The sequence below is a fragment of the Scomber japonicus genome, chromosome 9 (assembly GCF_027409825.1).
Source record: "Scomber japonicus isolate fScoJap1 chromosome 9, fScoJap1.pri, whole genome shotgun sequence".
In the NCBI taxonomy this organism is placed as follows: domain Eukaryota; kingdom Metazoa; phylum Chordata; class Actinopteri; order Scombriformes; family Scombridae; genus Scomber; species Scomber japonicus.
The window spans coordinates 14,705,645-14,731,256 of NC_070586.1; the positions used below are offsets into that span (position 1 = coordinate 14,705,645).

Here is a 25,612-nt window from a genome sequence, read left to right on the forward strand (position 1 = left end):
TATGAGTTATGCAATATCATCATTAAAGGACAGGTTCCCATTTTTTCCAAGTCTATCTTAAAACAATATCCATGTGCCTAAATTAACATTGTAATAGATGTTTCTTGCCATAATCATTCCTGCTGTTCATCCCTTCATAATACACTTATAATGTAAGTAATGGGGGACAAAATCCACAAGCCTCCTCCTGTGCAAAAATGCCTTAAAAAGTTGATCTGAAGTTAATATGAAGCTTCAGTTGTCCAAATGAGTCAAATCATGTAGATTTTGTTCCGTATTACTGGGTATTTAGTGTGTATCTTTTTAGTGCCAAAGTTCCTCTGTTTGTTACTTTACTTCCACCACAGTTTAACTGGAAAACACTGTTTGAGGAAATAGAAAGAGGGAATTTAATGCTAAAAAGACTGTAAATGTGGCAAATATGCACTTGATATGATTAACTCAGACTGCTGAATCCTCATAAGCTTCAGATACTTTTAATGCATTTTTGCACAAAATGACTGTGTGGACAGACTGTAGACACTTACACCAAAAGCACATTTAAAGGGGACTTTTTAATAGTCAGGAGGAATGATTACAGAAAGGAAAACCTCTTTCACCTGTCATAAGGGCACAGGATTGTTGTTTTAAAACAGACTTGAGTGCCGCCTTTTTCCTGACTGCATTCTGGAGAATATATCTGTAAGACTATTTCCACACTTGATTACCACTTAAATTGTAAGCTGCCCATAGTGACAGGCTGCTATAACCCTCATCCTCCCTGAAATACTGAGGGCATAATCTCCAGGGGTCCTTCCCAAAATGAGGATAAGTTTATTCCAGTATGCTCAAGGCCATAACTACCTTTAGGCTTGACCCAATCCTCATTTTGGGGATAACCCCTTGACTGGGTGCGGCTGTGGCTCAGGAGTAGAGCGGTCGTCCTCCAATTGAACTGGCGGTTCAATTCCTGGCTCCTCCAGTCCACATGTCGATGTGTCCTTGGGCAAGACACTTAACCCCAAATTGCTCCCGTTGAATGGTGAATGAATGGTTAAATTCCCCTGATGAGCAGGTTGGCACCCTACGTGGTAGCTCCTGCCTGAAGGGGCGAATGACATGTCATGTAAAGTGCTTTGAGTGGTCGCAAAGACTAGAAAGGTGCTATATAAGTACAGTCCATTTACCATTTTAAGGATCCTATTGGGACTCAAACTTTGGAACCAGAGCCACATACTAGATTTTAGAAATACTGAAGAATTATGAGTTCAAGACAGCAGAATGCATTGTATTTCCAAAAGTGAAGGTCTGAGCACTGTTTCAAAGCCTTCTCTATGTGCATGGAACAAAATCCTGGTGGGGAAATACCGGAATCTGCCTGTAAAAGACCCACAATGCCTAAGATTTTAATTGTTGCTAAAATCCCCTACTTCCCATAAAAATAGAGAAAACATGAGTTCAGTGACCCCAGTTGTAGCTAGCTCATGGTTAAAATACAGTACTGTAAAGTGCACCATGCTTTCAAACAGTGAAGCATGGAAAGTCACTCTCAGGCTTTGACTTTCTTCTAAAAATGTCTATCATACAGTATTAATCATAAAATGTACCACCCATCATCAGTCCACTTCTTGCAGAAAACATTTCCTCATAAAGAATTTAGAAAATGTAAGCTTTAAAGAAAGTAATACTACACTGGATACACTGGAATAATACACATCTACAGGACAATATGCTATTCTTAGTCACAATAGCAATATCCCCGACTTTATCAATTTAAGATGACATTAAAACTTAAAGTATTATATTGGATGTCATGGTAACCTGGGAAACTGTCTTTGTCATCTTCCATCATCTAAAATGTATGCCATCTGTAAAATGCTGATATTATGCTGACTGCTTCACATACTGAAGACGCCTCAGTATGTCTCTTTTCCCACTTCAGTGTTACAGTAAATCTTCAACATTTTATAAATTACTGATTTAAAAATACAGGAGTTCATCTATTGATCATTTAATCAAGCTGTAATCCTATCTCAATGGCTTAATCTGATTATTCTGCTATTCAGTCTCCACCAGAAACTGTGAATGTCTCAACATGGCCACCAAAGTAAATCTATGTAACTATGAAGGACACACATCAATACTTGCTTATGTGTGCGAGATTTTTAATCTAGCGAAAAGACTATGTGTCAAATCAGTCAGGTGCCCATGTAAACACTGTAAAAGGATGATTTGACTATTTTGGACAGTCCTGATATTAGCTTCCAATACATTTTTATGTAGCTACATAGGAGGAGGACTTTGGATTTTGTTTCCCATCACATTATAAAGAGATGTCTTAATGGCCAGCATGAACAGAAGGAATTATTACAGCAAGAACAGTATGTTTCAATGTTCATTTGGGCACCTGACTATTGTTTTAGGAAAGACTTGGAAAACTTGTGAACTTATCCTTAACTTAACAAGATGTGTTGAGGTAGCAGGTGTAACATTTTCTACTCAGATGTTTGTCTGTTTCTTGTCATTAACAGGAAATATTCATGACTTTAAACATGGGTGTAACTATTGTCATCTATATCTTGAGAAATGAGCTTGGAGTTGATCTGATCTTCTTATCTGTGAAACTTCGCAAAATCATGAGTTGGTGACTATGACATTACCCAGGATGCTTTTCAGGGTGATAAAAAACACATTTTTATATGACAGAGTGATAGAGCTGGAGTCATTATGCTGTTTCATTATTCAGATAACAGTTGAAACATTTCCTTTAATGGTCTAATGTGCAGTGAGGATAGAGCTTATTTCAACAGCTTCAGGGCTGACAGTCTGCCTATAAAACCTGCAATGAAACCTGCCTCATGGAGCTGCTGACTAACTCATAACCATTGCTTTAAATAAGAGCTTTGGTGTCTGACAGTCTATATGCTGTTTCATGGGCTTTAGCACCATATAAAGAATGAAATTCTTATGAAAGCGCTGAATCCTTCTAACCTGTGGGAAGTTTTAGCATGAAAGTGCAACCATTTGGCTAGGGTTTCAAACGGTGGTGGTGACAAATCCTGTCTGTTCCCATAAGAGACCATAAGAATAATACAAAATACCACCTTGATTGTAATTTCCTTGGGTTTCCCCCCAAAATCACCCGTTTGTGCATTGCTGACATCCTGTTTCATAAACAAACTATTTCCTTTGGGAAAGATGCACACTTGACAATACATGGCCTGTAATGATGATGCTCTGGTGGATACTGCCCCCTTGTGGCTATGATTTGATTCATTAATTTCTTTCGTGGTGGCGGCACAGGAATATTTTACATTTGATATTAATAAAAGGAATGATATTTGAGTGTGAGAGACAGTGAGTTTGCATCAACTTACTATTGAGAATGCTACTGTGATGTGTAATTGATCAAAACATTCAAGAATGCATCTGACTTCTTTATTGCCAAATTATAATCTAAGATAACATATAATGATATAAATAATGATATGATGTTATATAATATAAATATAAAATTCAGTATGAAATGTGACCGAGAAATATGCAAGTGTAAGACCATGTATTTTTATATCCTTTATTTAACCATGTAAAAGTCTCATTGAGATTAGAATAACCTTTTCAAGGGTAGCCTGGACTGAGAAGCATTAACATTGTTAATACAGAAAACATATAATCAGAATAAACAGAATAATCAGACAAATATACAACTATGAAATGAACACAATATCCAGTAAATATGCATTGCAAGATTATGGACACAATCCAGCTATGATGCTTACTGTAAGCAGGTATGATTTCCAGAAACGATTTCAGTGAAACAAAAGCAACCACACTGACCAAGAGTATTATTATCTTAAGCCTTTAAAATTGACTTAAATTCCCCCATAGTAATCAGCTCTGACAATTTCAGGTCTTTCTGTAAATTGTAGTCATATAAATCATAGGGCGTGGCTATGTCTTAGTTGGGAGAGCAGGTTGTGTGTTAGTTGTAGGTTAGCTCCTCCTGTCCATAAGTTGAGGTGTCTTTGAGTGGATCCCCACATTGCTCCCTGTGTGTGTGTGTTTATGGGAGAAATGTGAGTCACTTTGGATAAAAGTGCTTGACAAATGTACTGTAAACCACTAATATCTCAATTTACACAGCATTCTCTTAGAGGCCACCAGAGGTCTCTTCTCTCACATTTGACTGACTTAGACTTATGAAGATCAACACTGCTACATTCAATTCACACATACTTCAATATTTTGCATATCAAAGTAAATTCAATTAGTCTCCTTGTGCCTTTTGAACATCCGCCATACCTGTCAGACCTGTACAGAGAACATCCAGTTCATCTTCCGTGTAAATGCGTTCAGGGAGATTTCCTTTATAGCAGAGCGCATGAAATATTGAGGAGCACTGTGGTCTCTAGAGAAGAGGAATTACTTCCGTATGCAGCTTGCATCACATTAGGAGACTTGTGATTTATACTGTTCCTCTAATCAGGATGATATCATGTAATTACTTCATCAGGGCTCTGTGTTTGCTTCCTTCTTGATAATTTGTGCTCATTTTTATCCTGTTAATTTGGTCCTATCTGGTATAATGGCTTTCCATGTCCAAAGAAGGTTCTGTATGACTGTTAGAGAGGCTAATGTGAGCAATAAAAGTCAGATTATCATTATCCTGAAGGGTGCCATAGTGCTACACTGCCATTAACCTTTTCAGTTAGATTTCTCTTAAGTGGCTCCTGGAGACAAAAACAGCATGACACTTACTGGAAGAATTAAATACCAAAACCTACTGACACTTCTCTGAGAGGTAACACACATTAACACATATTAACACAACAAAGATCTGTATTTATCTGACACATGTATATCCTTTCCTTTATCCACCTTGTCTTTCTGTAAAATCTGTTGTAAGGCCTACATGCAGCACACCAACCGGTCTTTGACTTTGAACTGTGTTTGTACTTACTGTGTCTTCCCCTTTCATTCATTATGTATTGTGTAATGTATTATGTCAGGGGTTGATGCATTTTGTGCTGTTCCAAGCTTTTGAAACTGTAGCAATGTGGCGCCAGGTCAGAATCTATACTTTGATACATGTTGGACGATAATAACTTCAATAAGTAATATGATGATTTATTACAAAGCCCACTTGATTTGAGGCAAATGTGTGATTGGTGATATTGCACTAATTAAATTGACTTGACTTACATATCCAAATTATTTTTCAAAATGTGTAGATATGGTAGTATGTATCATATGTACTGTGCTTGAGTACAGATTTGAGATTCTTGGTCTTTATTTTAACATTTCAGAGGAAAATATTGTACTTTTTACTCCACTACATTTATTTGACAGCTATAATCACTAGTTACTTTTCAGGCTAAGATAATACACTATCAATAATTATTATTAACCATTAATAATGTATTAATTAATTAATTTATTTATTATTAGTAGTACTATTTGCTATAATTCAAACGAATAAACAGTAGTTATATTGAGAGTAGTAGTTAAAATTAGCTCCACGTCAACTGGCTATGACATTAAAAATGCTTCTTACACATGAATGCAACAGTATGCAATACTGCAATGTATAATAATAAGAGGGGGCAATATGTAAGTTATAATGCCTACATCACTTTACATATTTTTAGGATAGCATATATATTTCTTATTGTAGGATTTTGAATGCAAGTCTTTGTAATTGTAACTGAGTACTTTCATAGTGTAGTATTACCTTTTCTTTTCAATATTTGATAGAAGATACTTTATTGTTATTGCATATAAAATTCAACAAAACTTCCTAGCATTCCCCATCCCAGCAGCGGAAGAAAACAAAGTATATAAAAATATATTTATGTATATATTACAGATAAATATTTGGATGTATAAATAGTGAAGTGCCGCAGTAGTAGCATATATTTCTTTGAATACTTTCTTTCACCACTGAACCACTGATGATGCAATTTGATGATTGTAATTTCACATGATCTGTCGGTCATTCTGTCAGTTTACCAGAAAGTTCACTGATTCTTCCCCTGCTGAGCCACTTTGCCGGAGTTTTAAGATTTCTCCCTCTGTACATTGGTGTTGCATCATAGATTAGTGGACGTGACAAAGTCCTTTCCGCTATGGGGCTACGTGATCGAGAGACATTAATTATTACCATATGAATAATTATTACAGTAAGCATATAAAAATTACACACATTTTTACCTGATATCTAAAAATTCAATTAAAGGCTGTTAAGATATACGTGCTTATAAAAATATCCTAATAGAAGAAAAAATAACATTATCTGCGATTTGCTCTCAGAATGAAAATAGCTGCCATGTGTTTGGTCACGTGATGACGCTACGTGAGCAAAACGACGTGCGTGACGTAACGTTGTAGGCTTCGCTAGTTTCCTCAAGCAAACACTAAACTGATATATGTGTGTGTTGGAAAAAAGAACTGGAAGTCAGCCGGTGGACGAGTGGCTATTTACACAAAAAAAGCAGAGACCGAGCGGCCTTGGTTGTGATTAACAAAGGTGGACGTCGCTGCTCCCGAAACTTGTGTAACTGGCGAAGAAGACGGCTAAAAAATTGCTGCTTGTAAACCCACAAAAAGGCTGGTTTTATTTTCACTGTGGCTGTCGAAAGGCGGGGAATACGAAGCGACGTGAGAGTCAAATCTACTAAAACATTTTGGACTCGTTGAAGCAAAAACGGGGATTACTACAAAGCCAGTTTGTGTTGCTGTGACTGGTCAGCGATAGTACATGGATTATCTGGTGAGTACATGAATCGAAATGCAGCTGTGGTGCAGCTTTCTCCAATCAAACACTGCTCTTCATGTCTGCTTTCTTGCTCTTTATCAGATAGTGGTGTCACTTAGGTGTGTGTGAGGCAGCTGGGTGAAGTATCGGTTGTTGTGTTATGGTTATGTGTCACCTGCAGCCTGTAGCTTTGTGTAACTGGTTCACCCAGACCCTCATCTGTTTACATGTGAAACAGGATAACTAGCCAACCAGCTACACCCCCTTCAAGTCAACTCTTGGGCACGTAAAAGCCTGTTATCTTTCACAAAACTCACTGTGGCTGCTGAGGATAAAGCTGCACTGTGTGTTGGAGTCGAGATGTCATTGGGAGGAAGGAAGTCTATTCAAAGAGAGAAGAGGTTTGAGATATTAGTCACATGCCTTTTATTATTATTATTTTTTAAAATAATAATAAGAAGATTGATTCCAATGAAGGTGACTGTACCAGCTTTGGCCTGAGAGATTATGGTTTTTGGGCCTTTGCCCACAATGTGGGGATGGGATGGGTGCTGCTCAAACAGTGCAACAATAGAGAGGAAACTATAACTGAAGGCTTTCCCTGGGAATTTATAAAGCCAGAGGAAAAACTGTACACAGACATTGTGTTGTCATCACCCATGGGAGGGGGACAATGATTCCCAATGTTCAATCAATCATTTTATTTAGAGTGCAGAATCACCATGCGTCATGGTACAAATACATATTACAATTGAAGAGAATACATGGGTCAAAACATACTGTAAACAAATGAAATAAGCGAAACAACCAAATTAAAAACATCAACAAATGGTGGTGAGTTCAAGGGTAGGCTGTGATGAAGTGTATGAAGGTGAACGTGCCTCTTTAACATGCAATGAAAGGTCATTTCAGAGATAAGGGGCTCAGAAGGCAAACGCTCTGAAGCCAGCTGACTTTTTTGCTAACTCAAGGAATGACCAGATTATATACGTATCTGAAACTGGCACCAGAACAATTGTGGTATAGGTAGTAGAAACTGATTAATGTGTGGCTTGTTTAATGGCTTCCAGTCTTGGCCTAACACATCTTGTGGGGAACAAAAGGGGACTAATGTCAAGCGTTCATACAGTTTAAAGAGGTAATATTATGGCCTTTTCCCAGTTTATATATATGTATATGTATTTTTGGGGCTATTTAAAAACATTTGCATGATTTTATGTTCAGGAAGCACACAGTTCCAGCTGTATAAACCATGGATGCAGCTCCTCTATCTCACTCAGCCTGAAACAGACTGTTTTGTGTCTGTTCAATGCCCCTCTCCTTTGACTGGCTGACTGCTTTTTGAGTGACGCACGCCCAGGCCAACCACAGATAAGAGATTGTTTAACACAGAGAGCAGAGGAGAGGATAGAAACCAGAGTGACCATAAATGACAGTAGAATGCAGTGAGACTCTCACACTGAAATGAAATGAAAGAAGTGCACATAAATTAGGTAAAGAACATAAATGAACATATTTTGTTTCTTTCAGGAGGGAGGGGGGGTCCCGTTGGAGGCGCTGCCTGCCCCTCCAAGACAATGACAGGGTAAATGCTGAGCGTAGAGCTGTGACATCACAACCTTATGGAAGTCCATAGGCTGTGTGCATTTCTCTGTGGATACCTTCACAGTGTTTGCTTTATAATCAAAAAAGAAATGGAAATCTACCTTTCTACAGTATAGTGAGCTATTCTGTAGTCTTAGTTAGATGTTTAGTAGAGAGCTGTTGATACTAAAGGTAAACACAGGAAGCATTGTTGTCAACAGGAACCCTTGTGACATGAATTGAATGAAATTTCACCCTCGGTTCTCTTCTTTCTCTCTTGGAGGTGCTTCGACAAGATGACAACTTTAATTCACTTACATTCACTTAACTGTAGCTGCAGCCATCAATGCTACTGATACATGATGAAATATGATCACACCTAAAGTACATTTAAGTTCTGTGTGCATATTGAGAGAGGGGGGGAAAAAACATCTTCCAACTTACACGCCTGAACGATTCAAGATTTTCTGTGACTAACAGTTTTCTGTGGAAAACTACACAGCTGTAACTCTGCGGACTGTTGGAGCCGAGTGCTTGGCTGTCCTCGGAGGTCAGGCGCTCAATAGGAGCAGGGCCTCCTTTCCTGCTGTGCAACGCTGGAGACCTGGCACTAAACCCAGGCTACAACTATGTCTCTCTCTTTCCTATAAATCAATATGAGCTTGTTACTAAACCTTTGATGGAGGATACTAATTTAATGTCTTGTGCAGGATTTTAGTTGAAGTTATAGATCAGGTTGGGTTTCTAAAGGTAGTTTTTGATGAACAGGAATGATAGTTGGACATAACTGTGGTTTTATCTATAACTAACTACAACTATAAGTGTAGTACAGTAATAGTGATCCAGCCTGTAGTGGTTTCTGTTTCAGCTGGGAGTTGAAGGGACTTTACTCCTGCATGGTCAGCACAGTGTTAAAAAAGACCACACAAAACGGCAGCACCGAGAGAGGAATTTGGCGCTAGCTGTTGCCATGACACAGCCTTACCAAATTACAAGTGTACCGTGTGGCCAACTCCTGGACCGTAACTTGTTGCAGAATCCACTGCACAGGACAAATTGCACTTATTGTTAGTGGCAGCAAAGATATGGGCACTTTTCATGTGAGGGAACCAGACTATATCATTAGGTTTTACTGAAGCAGATACAGTTTTTTTATAAATAGAGATCTAATATTGAGCTTTTATTCTTGCACGGTTTTGTTTATTCTACAGCTCATACACTGCGTTTTTGGCCTGTAGGCAGTTTCCTCAATCTTGCACATTAGCTGTTTTTGAAGAAAAGACGCAGCTATTTATTTTTCACCCCACATGAATGACTAAACCCTCAGGCACACTGACATTCAGGTCATTTTGTAGCTCTGCCCTGAAGGAAGCCTGATCAGTTCCCTCATTTTTTTTTTTTTTGGTCTGGTGTAGAACAACCAGTGAGGTTTTTGTGGAATTTAGGTTATGCCAAAGATTTAGTGAGAAACACCACTGGACACTGACGTCAAACCATTATAATGATGGGTGTGACGGACAACTAAATAGAGATTCATCCGTCCGTAGCCTGGTCCACACCTCTTTTTATTGGGCTTTTAAGGAAGAATATGAGGGAAAATTGAAGTGTTGTGTGACAAAAGCTTTCTGTCAAACTAAAATAATTGTGCTTTTGTTTCATCACAGCAGTCACATTGAGAATTTTAATTTTATGGAGTGATATATTGGTCATGATATATTTGGATAACGCACTCAGTATTACTTACATCCTCCGTTTGAAGCGTGTAGACTCATACAGACATTTTGACCTGTCAGAGCAGAAAAAGCTCAGATGAAATTAACAACATTATCAGTGGCTGTGTTTCATTTAGGTGAGCAGGTCCAGTGTCTGGTTCTGTGAGCTCCTCCTCACTGACACAGCTGCTGCGTGAAGGATCTGTTGAAGTAAATGAATAACATTTTGGTTCAACTCTGACTTGTGACGGGGGAATGCAGGCTAATGGCTAAACCTTTTCTAGATTATATATAACTTGTCAGCAGGTCCACACGTAGCTACACCCTTTTGGAAAACGCAGACTTTCTCTGCACCGTGGCAGCTTATTAATTACATTTTTTGCCAGAGATGGGTGAACCTTTTATTCTTCTTATACTTCTGAAGAGAGATGACATTTTAGACAACAGGTATACCAAGTGAGAAGACTTTTTTCAGCTGTTTTCACTATAAATAGTTGGTAAGGCAAAAGGACTGGCCAAACACCTGTTTTCAGCCACATAGTTTTAAATTGTTACTCAAGCAGCCTGCCACCTGTTTACTTTGTCTCTTTTTTGTGTAGTTGTTGTATGCAGAAAGTATCAGGGTTGGATTTTTATGATGTTAAGCTCCATTGAGAATAAAATCTCACCAAGTGTAATAATTATCAATAAACGTGTTTTCTACCTAACATGATCAAGGAAAACAAGAATCACAAAAACTGAGCTGCAACTAATGAACATTTTCATTACTGATAAATCTGCAGATGATTGTCTCAATTGATCAATTACTTGAAGCTGTTCTAATTTACCACCAGCAAACATTTGGCATCTCCTTTAAAAAATGCAGATTCATGTTCTATCAATCATCTAATTGATATGTTGACTAATTGTTACAACTCTACTCAGCAACTCTAAGTTATCTCCTCTCTTTATGAACTCTTTTTTGGGCAAAATTATCATCTTATATAATAGATAAGATAAGTTATCTTCGAGGCATCTGTAGCTCTCACACTGAATATCATTAATGTCGCCAACTTTAAAACTACAATTACAGTATACTGTTCCCAGTTGTTTTTATAAGTATGTGTGAATTGGTACTTAGCACCCAGCCGTGCCTTAAAGCCCACACTTTGTGAAGAAGACACATTCCCTGGATAGGTAAATGAGGCATAATTTAAAATTAAAAATCTCCTTTGATGATTGCCGTCATTATACTGAAAGCATTTTAGTTGTTGATGCCAGTAGCTGACTTTAGCCGTTACTTACTTGTAGTTTATAGTTCAGAGGATGTTTTAAGTTTTTCCACATTGCTGCATACAACATAGAGTGTACAGCATCTTGGAGTCATTATGTTGTGTATCCAGTCAGGACCAGGAGCACATCTTTTTGTTGTTGGCTGACTAGCTGCACAGACCTCCTGTCCAAGGACACACAGCAGGCTATAGTAGATTGACATCTCACCTCCATAAAGCAAAGCAAGCTAATGGGAAGTACTTGGCAGCATATGAATGCAGCATGTGAGCCTATGGGACATGAGGCTGGTGTTTTTTTTCTCAGTTTTGTCCCCTATCTGACCGTGTTTCACACCTCGTTGCAGGTGCTAGCACAGATATGAGCCAGGGACTCTTTTAGAGGCAAACAAAAATGACCTATTGTATGCAGATAAGAGTCCAACAGTCTCACAGAATATTTCAACAGTATGCGTGCTTTTTATATGGATGGATTTTAGGCTAATCCATAGGTGAGAGCAGGTCTACTTAAGTTTCAGTTTGAATGGATATGAATTGATATAAATCCAAAGTTTGGTCAAGTTGTCCACAGTTACTTAAAACTGCCCTTTTTATTGAAAGTGGCAGCTGTGATGTGAAATACCCAGATTTTAGCAGTATGTCAGCCACTTTTTGTTTAGTTTTATTTGTTAATTGTCTGCTCGCTAGTTCACTGCAGTGATTCCCTTGTGTCTGTGGAGAGTGCTAGTGAGTCAGCATCTTGGGCCGGGGGAAACATCACTGTTGCTGTTGATGATAAGGGATTGTTTATGGGGTTTGATGATGCTTAACATCACGACGAAGCACAGGCACTTTGAATTCCTTTTTATACGGACTGATGGAGCATTGCTCTATAGAAGCATTAGTGAACTGTTTTCATGTTTTATTGCATTTCCTTTACTTTAGTTTCTCTCAGGCCATTACCACTGTCACTGTGTAGGACTCAATCCAGTTTTTCCTCACTAGAAAAACATATTTAGGACACGGAGAGATAAAAGCTCCTGTTTGGTTTAAAGAGTCGATCCATAAAAGCCTTTTAAGAAATGCACTTTATTAATCAGGTCTTTATCAGTAACTCAAGGCATATATTGCATTCCTACAGCAAGAGTGAAAAAAACAGATCTAGGCTATTATGTTCTGCCTTGATATACGAGGACTTGCATTAGAGAGGAGGATATCCACTGCACAAACTGTTAAGAGAGAAAAATAGGTGGACAAAGTTCTGGGCTGGATTTAGACACAGATGAAAAACAAGACCATGTTTGTTCTTGTGGTGACAACTGGGCACCCAGTAGTATGTACTTTTTAGCTTCCTTTTTGTAACTAACAATACAGTGTTTAAATCATTGAGCAACTGACTTCAACATAATCATGAGGCATATTGTTGTGGGATGAAAGACTTCATGTTACCAACCGATGGAGAGGATAACTAGTGTATTACACTACTGAATTATGATTTTTTTTGGTTCATTGATCTGTGGTGTAAACATGTCATAAGAAGATTAGGTAAGATAATAGACTACATTTTTTTTTCCACATTGGTTGAGTTTGGATTTGTAAAAAGCAAAGTAGAGCTGTGTTTGAGTGTACTGCAGTGACAGTGGTTGTCTAAAAATAATATTTCTTTATCTTAACCCTAACCCTAACCATTCTTGATTTTACCTGCAATGGCAGACTAGGTGGAAACCAAACATTCATCCAAACATGAGTTGAATAAATGAATGCTTATCAGTACAGTTAAAATTTAATTCAATGTTGCACAATGCTGTATGATATTTACAACCTTTTAAAAGATTGAATCAGTTTGACCTGTAGGTTAATTGTCACTGGGATGATAAGATGTCGCAGCATGATTGCAATACAGTTGAATAACACATATTACAACAATGGTATGTCAGCAGGTGGTGGCAGCAACTATTACCGGCCAGCCGAGCAGATCAAAACAAGCTAATTCAACATGACTCACAGTTCTCCCTGAACAGACGAACGTCCGACAAAGCGTCCCACAACAGTGATCGCAAAATCCCCACAACCACTGCAAGCTCAAGTGGTCGATCCCTTCATCCTCCTCCTCCATGCACAGAAAAGCTATGGTTTTTACATACTTTTGTGAAGCCTCACGTACAGTATGGGCATAATGTGTGGGTGTGTAATGGTGACTAATCCAATTTGCAGTCTTATTCTGGATCCCTAGTTGTCGCTGAGCCCTTAATCTCTGTGGTGAGAGAGAGATCCTCACAAACTAATCTCATGCTTGTGTCTGTGCGTTGATCCTTGTAGCAGTAGTTTATCTTTCTAAGAATGAATACGGCAAGTAAACAAAAGACAACCTTCAATCCAGCTCATCTACACTCTTACAAAACCTCCCTCTGTTGAGACCACATTGTGAACTGAAATGTCTTGTGAATCTGGGCGACTGACAGTGAGACAGTGAAGGGCTGGACTCATGTTGTTGACCTGACACCGCTGTGTTCAGCTACTCCTGATCCTCCTCCATCCATTCACTTACTCCCGAGGCTCGGCTTGTTTGTTGCCGGGGGTTACGCTTGTGGCTGAAGCACAATGTCGGAGCACATGCAGCTCTCCCTCGCCTTGTGCAGGATTGGGCTTTACACGGTAAGAAAAAAAAATGCATAGATGCTGCTGTGTTGTGTGATAGGGAACGGCTGGGATGTGTTGTTGCTCAACGCTGGAATGAACACTATTAGTTTCACCACGGTTAATCTTCCCCATGTTGTGTTTTGAAAGAGATACTGACCAAGAGCGGCTGCTGCTTCACTGTTGCTTGGTCACTGAAAGGAGAGTATATGCTCCGTTTCATTCGAGTGGGTGTTAACATAATATTAAAGTGGAACAGGTGGACATCAGTGCTGCGAGACTGTAAATTAGACCCACAGGGAACAAGGTGTATCAGAGTAAAGGCTGATTCTCTGAGATCAGACACAAAGATAGATTACATTTTTCTTCTCAGCTCCTAGCAACTGGCTCAGTCAATGGTTGTAGTTCAAATAGTCTGAAGTACAGGGCTTTTATGAATGGACCCATTAATATCGTGATAGTGATTGTGGTGGAAATATTGCATAAGTTGCTTCTGTTTTTGTTTTTGCGGTGACACTCCGTGGTTTAAAAGTGGTTAAAATTCATTTGAAGTTAAACTGTGAGCTTTATCTGTGATTTAAATAAAATAAAATGCATGTATTTAATATTATTCCATGTGCAGTTTAGGTGCTGTAAGGATTTTTCAGGAAGGAAAAAATAGAACTTAACTAACTGATTTATATTTTGCAACATGCTTTAGTTGTATTTTAACCACAGCTGATGACTCATGTCGCACATTGTCAGGTCCTCTGTTATTCTCTGACCAGGTTGGTGAGCTTTTTCAATGAACATCAGCTGAGAGGCTTAGCTAGGAACAGGGGGCGTTGAACAGTAATGCATTCGCTCGATGGACATGATGCACATTTAATACTGTATCTCATATATGACTCACCTTTTCAGTCATACATCAATCAAATGAGTGGGAATACAGCCGATGGGTAATGGGTTCATTGTCAGAGGAGGTATAGCAGAAGCTTTTTTTACTGAAGTGTTGTGGGGTCTTTTTGCGGATCATGTAGGCAGATGTATTCGACACTTTCTATGAGTGTACGGACCGTCATGTGCAAGCTCTGTCTGTAGTAGAACTGTTCACGACTTATATGTAGAAAAAGCATCCTAGAAACACAAGCTGCTTATTAGTGTTTGATGGATATTGTTCTGTTGGACAACCTGTTGTGTTTTACTTTGATAACTGAATCCTGATAAATGGGACAGTGGTGCAAAATGTCTCTCTCTCATGCCTGAAGTCAGGTTTTTATTTTTGACATTGCAGTCTTCATCTATCTTGTGTATCTGATATAGGGTTTACTCCTGAATGACATGAATGTGAAGGGATTGATTTGAGAAGTATTCATTGAACTAGTCAGAGCTTAACTGCTAAAAAAAAAAAAAAAGAAGTACGTAATTTAATCAAAATGATTTTCAGTTTCAACCCAGCAGCAAAATGGTTAGTAAATGTTCAAATGTTACCATCCACTCAATAGATTATCATTGTTTTTTGGTTGCTGAGTGAAGCAAATCTACCATATTTAACCAACATTTGGCAGGCAGGTGGCTGCGGCTAATTTTGTGCCTTGTAACCCAGTTATTAAACTTACTTATTACACTTCTGTGATCTCTGGCAACTTTTATTGTAACTGGACTTTACAGATATGTCTGACCTGGTGTAGACTCAATTTGTTTGTTAATACAAATCGATACATTAAAAGTGACACAGTACTTGTGATAACCAAGCAAGAAAATGTTCATCTACTTTATGGTGTTGAGATGTATGTTTTGGTGTAAATTAGACTACAGCTTCCCCCCAAAATAACAAGTTCATATGGAATTTTGATTAAACGAAACATGCTACCTTTATTTAAAGAAATTTAAACCTTGAAATCAGTAGGGCTGGACAATATATTTACATTATATTGATATGGTGATGTGAGACTAGATCTTAGATTTTGAATATTGTAATATTGTGATACGACACAAGTGTTGTCTTCTCCTGATTTTAAAGACTGCATTACAGTAAAACGATGTTAACTTAGCAGACTATTCTAGCCGTTCTATTTGCCTTTACCCACTTTGTCATTATATCCACATTACTGATGATTATTTAGCAGAAATCTCATTGTGTAAATATTTGTGAACACATCAGTTATCACAGTATTGATATTGAGGCGTTTGATCCACAATATTGTGATATTTGATTTTGTCCATATCACCCTGCCTTTAGATAAAGATTAATTAGAAGGTCAGATCTCTACTCGGACCTCGTGTAGGATTCAAGTAGAGTTACTGAGCGTTTAAAATGGAGATCAATATAAGAATGAGGCTACCACAGAGGAGTTCAAAGAGACTGATTGTTTTTATTAGCTTGCAGGCATTTAGATTCAAGCCCCTGCTGAGTCACCACAATATCCTAGACAGTTGTGTGTGCAAAACAAAAGAAACCCTCTCAACATGTGAGGTGGTGTGGCAGAGGAACACTCTGATCCAGTCCTACTGTGGTTGCATGTCTGTAAATACTAATATATAAATATAACACACAAACTTCTGAGTCCTAAACATTCAACAATTAATTGACATTTGAACTTGAAGATTGCAGTGATGCTGAAGGAGCAACAACAAATAGGAAAATCAGGACCAGGTGTTGTGATGTGGCTGGAATCTGCTCTTTATTTCTTTACATTGATCGAATACTTTGTTTTGTTAGTGATTTCACTCCATATTAATGCTTTATGACATTCAGGATTATGCTCTGAAGTCACTCAGTATGAACAACAAACTCTTCTTGTTGTGACTGGACTGAATTTCTCTGTTTTTGACACTTTGGGTTCTCCCATGTTCCCGCTGATTGTTCTCAGTGAAATCCCTCATTCACACTGCACAGTCTAAAAATAGCAGAAGAGACAGCATGTTAAACTTGTGCCAATATTTTACACCACTTCTCATCAATCTGTATAATGTCAATGTCGGTGTCTGTCAATGTGTACTGGAGGACTGGGCAGCACTGTTGGTGCCAGGAACCTATAGAAGTTGCTATATAGTATATCCAGCGCCACCATAACCAGTCTATTGACCTAAGGGTTTCTGTACTTCAACACATCTATGACAACTTCAAACCTTATTCACAGCATCCACCTGTTCTTATAGCATTCTGAGATGTTTATATGCTACTTGAGGGCTTTTGCAGCTCTTTTGTATCAATTGGCATGCAGACTGCAACTTTTTTCTGTCTTTCTAACACCTATCTTCAAATATCATTATGTGCCTGCTCAACCTTTGTGCTGCTATTATCATTATTGGCCCAGAAGGATTTCCTGCAGTGTTTTATAGCAGAGGCTATAATGACTCCTAATTTTACAAAAATAAATAAATAAATAAAACATTTTGGCTTGTTACGCTTTATGGGAGATGAGCAGCAAAGCTACATCATACAGCAAAGTCCACATACACCTGTCATCTAGTAACTCGTCTGATTCAGCTCAGCAGGTGATGGACCGATCGTTCAGATCACACGTTTGATTCTCAGTGGTTAATCACAGCAGCACGTTGTAATGCCGGTGGGGGAAAAAAAAAAACAGTCAGTCCCCAGCCCTGCTCAGAGTATCAGCTTTATCACACCAACTTCAGTTTAAACACACATTTCTTAGAGGATCTCATTTATTTGTTTAATTTCTTGGTAACAGCAGGTGCCATGTGACATTAGTATGAGTGACCATGTGCTGCTGTGGGTGCCATAGCTACTGCTCTTTGGACCCTGTCTTTGTAGGATGCCTTAACCATTAAGGGTTTAAGTGATCGTTTTAGGCACTTCGTGGTCACCTCATTATGCTATTAATGGACCGGAAAATGGCTGCACCTCTGATTTGCTGCCTCCGACCCCTCTAAGCCCAGGCCACATCATTCACACCAAGAGTCTGGAGGTTGCTTCATGCTTAATTTGGAAAGAAACCTGATGGAGTGTGTGTATCCAGAGTGACCCAATTGAATCTAAAATGCACATTGGGGCCCTACATAAGGTGGCACTTTACATTACATTAAATTACATTACAGTTGTGACGTCCCTCTCTTCCCCCTTTTCCTTGGGCTTTTTGGCTGACGTCAGGGAAACTACCTACACCTGTGTAGTTTAGACCTCAGCCTATTTAGCTGGCTGCTTTGTAATTACTTTCTCTCTCCTCTTCCTTCCAGGCCTCCACCAACCAGATGGGTTAGACTTTGGGTTTCAGTTTTGTTGGCACATATCGCACCACACATTTCACTCATCCACACACTGCATTCATGACTGATTTAACGGATTATCATTGTTATTTTAACTTAAGTTTGTAATAAATATGATTTTAGATATGTGCTGTCATGTGTGATTCCCATTTCTGTGGTGGACTTTGAGCCGGTTTGTAACACAGTACACTATAGATACTGTATATGTCACCTCTGTGCAGGATTGGTTGAACAAAGAGAGATCTGGAATGACCTGACAGCTGATAGTTTAAGGTTAGTTAAAAAACAGAAAAACAGATAGTTGTGTGTGTTTTGTGCAGCTGCCACAGTGGTAACACCTGCATCCTGTTCACCACATGAAGCTAAAACATGTCAGTTTGTGTGTATGTAAAGTTTTCTTGTCTCACTTTTATATTTATACGTACGTAGTTCAGTTAAAATGTAATACTCAACAATAGCACCTGCAGTTAAACGAATAAAATAGTTAAATAATTGCATTAGCAAAGAAAAAAAAAAGAAAAAAGAAATATGCTTTGCTGGCAAAAATATTGTATACACTGCCAACTGGAAAATTACTGTCTGCAGTGCATGTTTTTTCTTCTTTCAGAAATAGTATCAGAATATCAGTTTCTCCGTCTCATTTTACTTGATCCATTTAATAGTCTGAGTAAAGACTTAATTTGACACGTAGGCACAGAGTCATGAGGATATTTTGTTCCTTGTTTTGCATCCTTTGTCCCCCGGTGTGTCGTCGCACAGGGCTTTCTGTTTTCCTGTTACCACAAGCCTGGTAAATGTTTGTCTTGCTCATCAACTATGAGCAGCGGCAGCCACCTCCCTGTTACTTTTTACCCATGTGACAGTGGTTTCGAGTTGTGATTGTTATCATTTCCAGTCCCCTCCCAGCTTATTTTCCTCCTCTCTTAAGCTGGCCTTTATGGTTAAGACTCATGTGGAAGAGAGCAATCTTTTACTGTAACACGATGAATCATTCATGGCTTTGATCAATTTTTTTTTTAAATGGAGCTGTAGCATTTAGTAACAGTCGTCCTTGCTTGTATCTTTTAAAATGAATGGTTGACCGATTCACTCAGAGGCATGACTCCAAGGTGGTTGTTCTGCATTTCCATTAAATCAACAAGCCAACAGCTGTTACTATTATCTGATCCTTAGCATCTTTGTTTTTAAATCACTATCATCACTAATCATCAATCCATGAAGCCTGAACCCTGACTGTGGATTCTTATCATTTTTTCAGAGTTAAAACAGAAATGTAGGGGCACAGCCTAGCTAACAACTTAATAACAGGATATATCTTGTAGTGTTGTTATGCCAGCTTGGTTTTTGAATAGATAACTGCTAGATGTTGCCAAATGGCTTCAAAGTTCAAAAAGACCCCATGTGAGTGTACGAAGTGGGAAAAACACAAATGATTGACCGCTGTGCTTCAACAGCTGTGATGGTGTGAAAATGTTAATTTGTAATACAATATGCATGATTTTAAAAACAAGGGCACAGCTCAACCTCTGTTTACATGATAAAGGAATATTTGCATAGCACTTTCTAGTTTGTGTTTGCCAGTGTGCCATCTCATTTCAAAAAGTTGTGTAGCAGCTAGACTAGTTATTCAATAAACATTGCAATTATAAATATATATGAATGCCCTAAATTGTCTGACATTTAAGTTAAGTTCATTAAATGAGACATGTTCAGATGATGTAATGATACCATGTTGTTAATTAACTAACTAACTTAATAAGGACTGCATGTTTTTAACTGATATGGCAGAAATAAAGCTAATAATGCTATGCTATTGTGAGGAGTAGAAGGTGGGAATAAGAGTTTATTAGATTATATTTACAGTACCAGTTTAAAGTTGAGACACACTGTATCTATTGCTTGAATGAGAAAGTGTGTCCAAACTTTGACTGGTGCGTTATATAATCACTGAAATTAAATATGATAATCAGTCGCTAGTGTGATTTTATTACATTATATATTTAGGAGATTTTGTCACTTTGTTGTAATTTTCAACATATTTTGGCCATTTTTATTATAGTTTGACAAGTCGCCTCCCTGTCTGACAGCTACTTTATCATCACTTCATAAAGAAAAGAAGGGATTGCTCTATCGATTGGGCAGATAGCACCTCATCTGGAAGGATATCCATCGATGCCTCTGTCACAAAGATGTCTGAAGTGTCAAAATGATGAAACTCCAAGGAGCAGATTTACAGGCCGTGGTGCCAGTTTTTAGGTGTAGATGTGACACATTATCGAGTAACACACATGCAGCATTTCTCAAACAGTCACAGTGTGAGTGTTTGTCAGGTGTGCTTTCTCCTTATTGCACATGCATATAAGTTAGGGTCATTTAAATAACAGGAGGAGGAGTTATGATAACAGATGTTGATTATATATTTATTATGATCCTAACCCTGTCACCTCACTTTGGTGCATCTTTGATTTGTCTCATTGTGTCAGTTCATCTCCTTTTTGTTTTCCATGACTGTATTGCCTCCCTCTATCCTTTGATCAATATCTTATTATTTATTTTCTGAGCCCGGTGATCCCATAGAAACCCCACGTCTGTCCTCCATGGGCAGAATGTATCCTAGAAGGCAAGGTCTGACTGCAACATCAGCTGCTGTCTTCTTAGGTGTTGATCATAAGTGATTGGTGATCGCAAACTTCATTAAAATCTCAATGAACAACTGTGTAACGCTCCTTTCTAAGTCAATCTGAGTGAGTACCACCAGAAAAGACTGTGATGTGTCGTTCACATGAGCTTTGCCAAATCTGTAGATCCAAGATCACAAAAGAAATCCGACTGGCGCTTTTTAAAGGAAATCCCAACACTTACCTTTGAGTCAGAGTGTACTGTTAGACAAAAAGTCATCCTGTTTTTAGAGGTATTTTTAGCACTGTTATCTTGAGATTCCTCAGGCGCTGGGTGTAATCCACTCATCTTTATCTTTCTTTATCTTTCTTTATCTCCCTGATCACAGCGTAACATGAACTTTGAACACTAAATGTTCCATGTGAATTTTTTTTCTGCTAAAATTGTCTCAATAAGTGTACAGTACAACACCAGTTCTAATAATAAAACTATGAACACAGAGTAAAGTGTATATTTACTTATATTTGCAATTGTGTCTGAGAGAATCACAAAACCTCTTTGAGCTCAGATAAACCTCAGAATTAAATGCAATGATAGTTTCAGGGCTTTTTTTTAAAACCCCTCATGCGCCTCATAAATCTCTAAGAGTAATTGTTTTCCGTGCTGCCCATTATGTCATAGAAAAGTTTTTGCACAGTAAATAAACCGTTCTCCTCCCGGCGTGTGAGCGGCGTAGCATTTCCAACCTACTTCCGTGCTTTTTGAAAGGCAGGATGGGAGCAGCCATTGGTCCATCCTGGGCAATGAATATCCGACACTTCAAAATAACCACAGGACCTGGTGGGATGATGATTGAGAGATCATCAAGGGTCACCCACTCACTATCGAGTACTGTTTCCTTAAACTCGGCTGCCAGCCCTTACCCGTTTGTTTTGTTGTGTCAAGGACGTTTTGGGAAGGAATTTGGCCCTGGTTGTTTGGGAAACAACAAAGAATAACTTCCTGTTGGAGATGTATTGGCTGACACAGTGAGGTGGAGCCATATGTGGCCTTTGTGTACTAATGTATACCAGGAACCTCGAGTAGATTTATTTAGGACCACATCCTTTTCTTTTTGTACGTTTTATGAACTTAAACAGTAGGCAGGTCTATCAAGTTGTAAAATCTGTGATATATGTGAGTGATTATTTTCAGAGACCTGTGTAGATTGGAAAGATAGATTGGATCCTTTTATAGGAAAAACCAAGCAGAGAGGCTTTAAGTAGCAGAGAAGGTTCAGGTGTAAGAAAATACACATAATGTAGTTTCAGAGGTGGGACGATTTGGCAGCGAGGATAGCATGAGCCATCTGTTCACTGAAGCAGGAGAGAAACATGGAGGCTAATGAAGGTGTGTTAGAACATGTTTATAATTCCGGTGCTTCTTCATTTCTGTCTTGTAATGTCACAAAATGACTCCTTCACTGTTAAAGTTCATTCTCAGTGTACAGACGCTAAAGTTTTTAAGTTTCTCATCACACTTGTGTAAGCTGCATATTTGAACCACAAGTGGCCTCAAAACTAGCTGCAATGTCACAAAATAAATGTGTTAAACTGAGATTTAAACTGAGCATGATAAAAACTTTTCCTCACATCATTCGGCACAGTGAAGCTCAAACATCAACACAATACCTTTTTGCCTGGAGGTTACCTTTAAATTTAGTTGCACCAAATAAGTTTAGTGATGTCGTTTCAATGCAACGTTTCATATTTTCTCATAAATCACGTCACATGACTAGGTGCTGTTGGCCTACATTTTGAGAGGCTTTCCTTTTATAATGTCCTTGAATCTCAAAACTTCTCCCTGTACCTTTTTTTTTTTTTGTGAGACGCCTTAAAGCGTCTCTCTGTTATACAATAGTCTTTGTCTCCATGACGTGACGAGGACCCATCTTCACACTGAGCTCAGGGCCTGAAGCATGTTGTAATATGCTTATCCAGTAGACATTGTAATACATGAGTGGGCTGCAAATTCTTTTAGTAATCCAAGCTGGAGGGCCTCTTTCTTTTTACCGTAAGACTTTTTGGCCACCAGTCATTGTTAGTCTTCGAACCAAGTGAATACATTTTATTTTTCTAAATGCACACTGCGATTTCATCTGTGATCTGTGTAAAAAGAAAAAGGAAAAAACAACTAATCTTATACCTCATACAGAATTTTCAGAAAGCCTTTTTGATTGTATAAAAGCGACAACAATTGATCTTTTGATCCAGTTCCTCAGATTCTTCTCACAATCATTCTTTTGTTTGCTTTAACAATGAGTTTTAATCATAGGTTGTGATCTGTGTAGTGTCTGTGCTCATATCAGTAATGTAATATATTGTCTTATTGTCCGCCATGTTGGATTATGTCACCACCATGCAGAGTCAGTTAATAGTGAGATAAGATATAATTTATAGAGGTAATATAATCATTCTGTTGTCATATGAGACAAAATGCAGTCTGATGAAGGACTTTTAAGATGCTATAAACTTGTTTGAAGCATCAGAAATAAATGAATGAATGCATGTCCACACTACTGATGATTTTCATTTCTAGAACTTACTTGTGTTTAAATATCCAGTGGAAACACAAACTTGTATTGCTTAGCTTGAAACCTCAGACATGGAGATAAAAGCTTGTGACAAATTTTACTTGGTGAGTTTCCAAATACATTATAAAATACATTCTAATACTTCATTTGACTAAGAGGGGGGAGGGGGGAGGGGGGGGGGGGTCCATGTGATGACTCCAACCCTCACAAGATCCAGTAGACAATCAGCACTTTATGTCTGACATCTCTAAATTGCCTCTTTCTCTTTTTGTAAAGGCCGAATTTCCTTCAGGGTTCAACAGAAGTTTAACATTAATGCTTTTTATATGATTATCATGTTTGTTGCTAAATCAGATTGTTCCTCTTACATATGTGCAAACTAAGCTTTTGACAGTTTTGCATTTGCAACTAATCGTATTTCAAAATAGTTTTTCTTATCCGTCTGAAAACAGCCCGACCTGACATTTGACATAATTATCTTTGTTTTACAAAACACAGTTTATGATTATTTCTGCCATTAATCTGCCTAATTTCTTAATCATGATGAAAACTCATGATGCAGACACATCTTGAAGACTTGACAAAATAAAATATTCTTAACTGCATTGAAACTGTGCATCCAAGTCTTGTATTTACAGTATCGGTACAGTGTTTGAGGTAGCAGGTTTCAGAGGAATATGGTTCATTGTTGGAAGAAGTCTTTTATCAGTTTGTGGTTGTCTGTCATTGTATGTCATTTGTTGAATTGACTATTCTATAGGAACTGATACTAATTCAAAGAAGAAATTGAAAAGAAGAAGAAAGAGAAATTAATGTATAGTAGATTTGTAAAGGTATTTTCACACTTGTGATTCAGGAAATATGCAGGCCAGTATTCAGTCCAGAGTCTTCTGAAGCTCATAAACAACTTGATTCAATTGTTCCTTTTACAGAGAAAATCCATTATTTCTCATAAAGTCAAATGATAAAAATGTCATATATGGTAAATGTTATTTCTGACCACTTTATAGTAACTTCTGCACAAGCTCAGCCACTTGAGAAGACTCTATATGGCTTCTGTTATTTGGGGATTTAGGATTTATTGTCCATCTATGGCCAAGGCAAGAAGAAAAATTACCTGTGAGGCAGTTGAATTCATGAGATCATCATATCAGGAGGTCACATGAGAATCCATCTTGTCAGGCTTCAAGTTATGTAACTGTGTCTGAATCACTGGTGGTTTGAACCTGTGTGGCAAATCCAGCTGCCTCACAAGGAGAGATGATAGACCCCGATCGACAGATGGTTAATCTAATCACCTTTCAAGTGGTTTTTGAAAGTGCCTGCTCTTTACCAAACTGTTTCCAAGGACGACGACTGTAACAAACCATCTGGCCCGTCAGCTTAGAACAAAATATGTTATATTAAATATTTGTTTTTTGACAAAGCTCTCAGACACCTAAAAGGATTTGCGTCGAGTTTAATGAGGATTACTGAACAATAAATACAGGGGAACACAATAGGAGTTGCTTCAGGTATCAAGAAACTCTGTTTTTTGTAACGTTGGAGTGAAGTTGCATTAAGATTGCCACATAGAGCTTGTTGGAAAAAAACATATCTACAAATACTAACTTAATTAGCTCATTAGCAGTCATTCTAATTAAGTCTTCAGGTCGTCAGACACGGTTCTCCACCTGTTGTTTCACTGTGACTGTCAGTGGTACAGTCAATGCAATCTCTTAGGGACTCCTAATTATGACAATTGAGCTGGTGCAGATCATGCTCCACTTACTATTTCTGACAGCTCTATTTTGCAGCAGCATAAAATAGGCATCTCTTCTTGCTTAGTACAGGCAATCGAATCTCCACTGTGATACCACAAGAACAAAACCAGGTCACATGAACTTTTCAAACAGTTTATTTTATAGATCTATCATTGTCCAACAGGAGATTCTTAACTGTCTGGCCAGTAAGATGTAACATTTATCACCACAGTAATGTTGTGCCTACTGAGACCTGTCCCGCCTCCACATGTAATCCTCTTTGATATGAGCGATGAAAGACCCATGCCTATACCAATAGGTTTCCTCTTTAAAAAAAAAAAAAAAAAAAATCAATGATATTTTCGGCCTTATGTGGAGGAAATGTGACAATAAAAGATGTGGACAGCTGTGTTGTTGATGTCTACATTGGCATGCCCTGAAGCAAACACCCACATTTAATCTTGTGTACACTGTAAGCTTCCTTATTACTGTATATTCAGGGTTAAATATAAAGCCTGCGCTGATAGTTTCACACAGTGGTCTGCATGGATTTC

The 25,612-nt window shown here is 38.2% G+C and overlaps 1 protein-coding gene across 1 annotated transcript in view; it reads left to right on the forward strand.

Annotated features, from left to right (window-relative positions):
• Positions 1-6,451: 6,451 nt before the first annotated feature.
• The window catches only part of LOC128364171 (ADP-ribosylation factor-like protein 15), a 113,178-nt gene continuing 94,017 nt past the window's right edge, over positions 6,452-25,612 (forward strand). The window contains 1 exon segment of the mRNA XM_053324712.1: positions 6,452-6,748. Within this exon segment, the coding sequence (XP_053180687.1) occupies positions 6,737-6,748 (12 nt within the window). The 5' untranslated portion in view covers positions 6,452-6,736.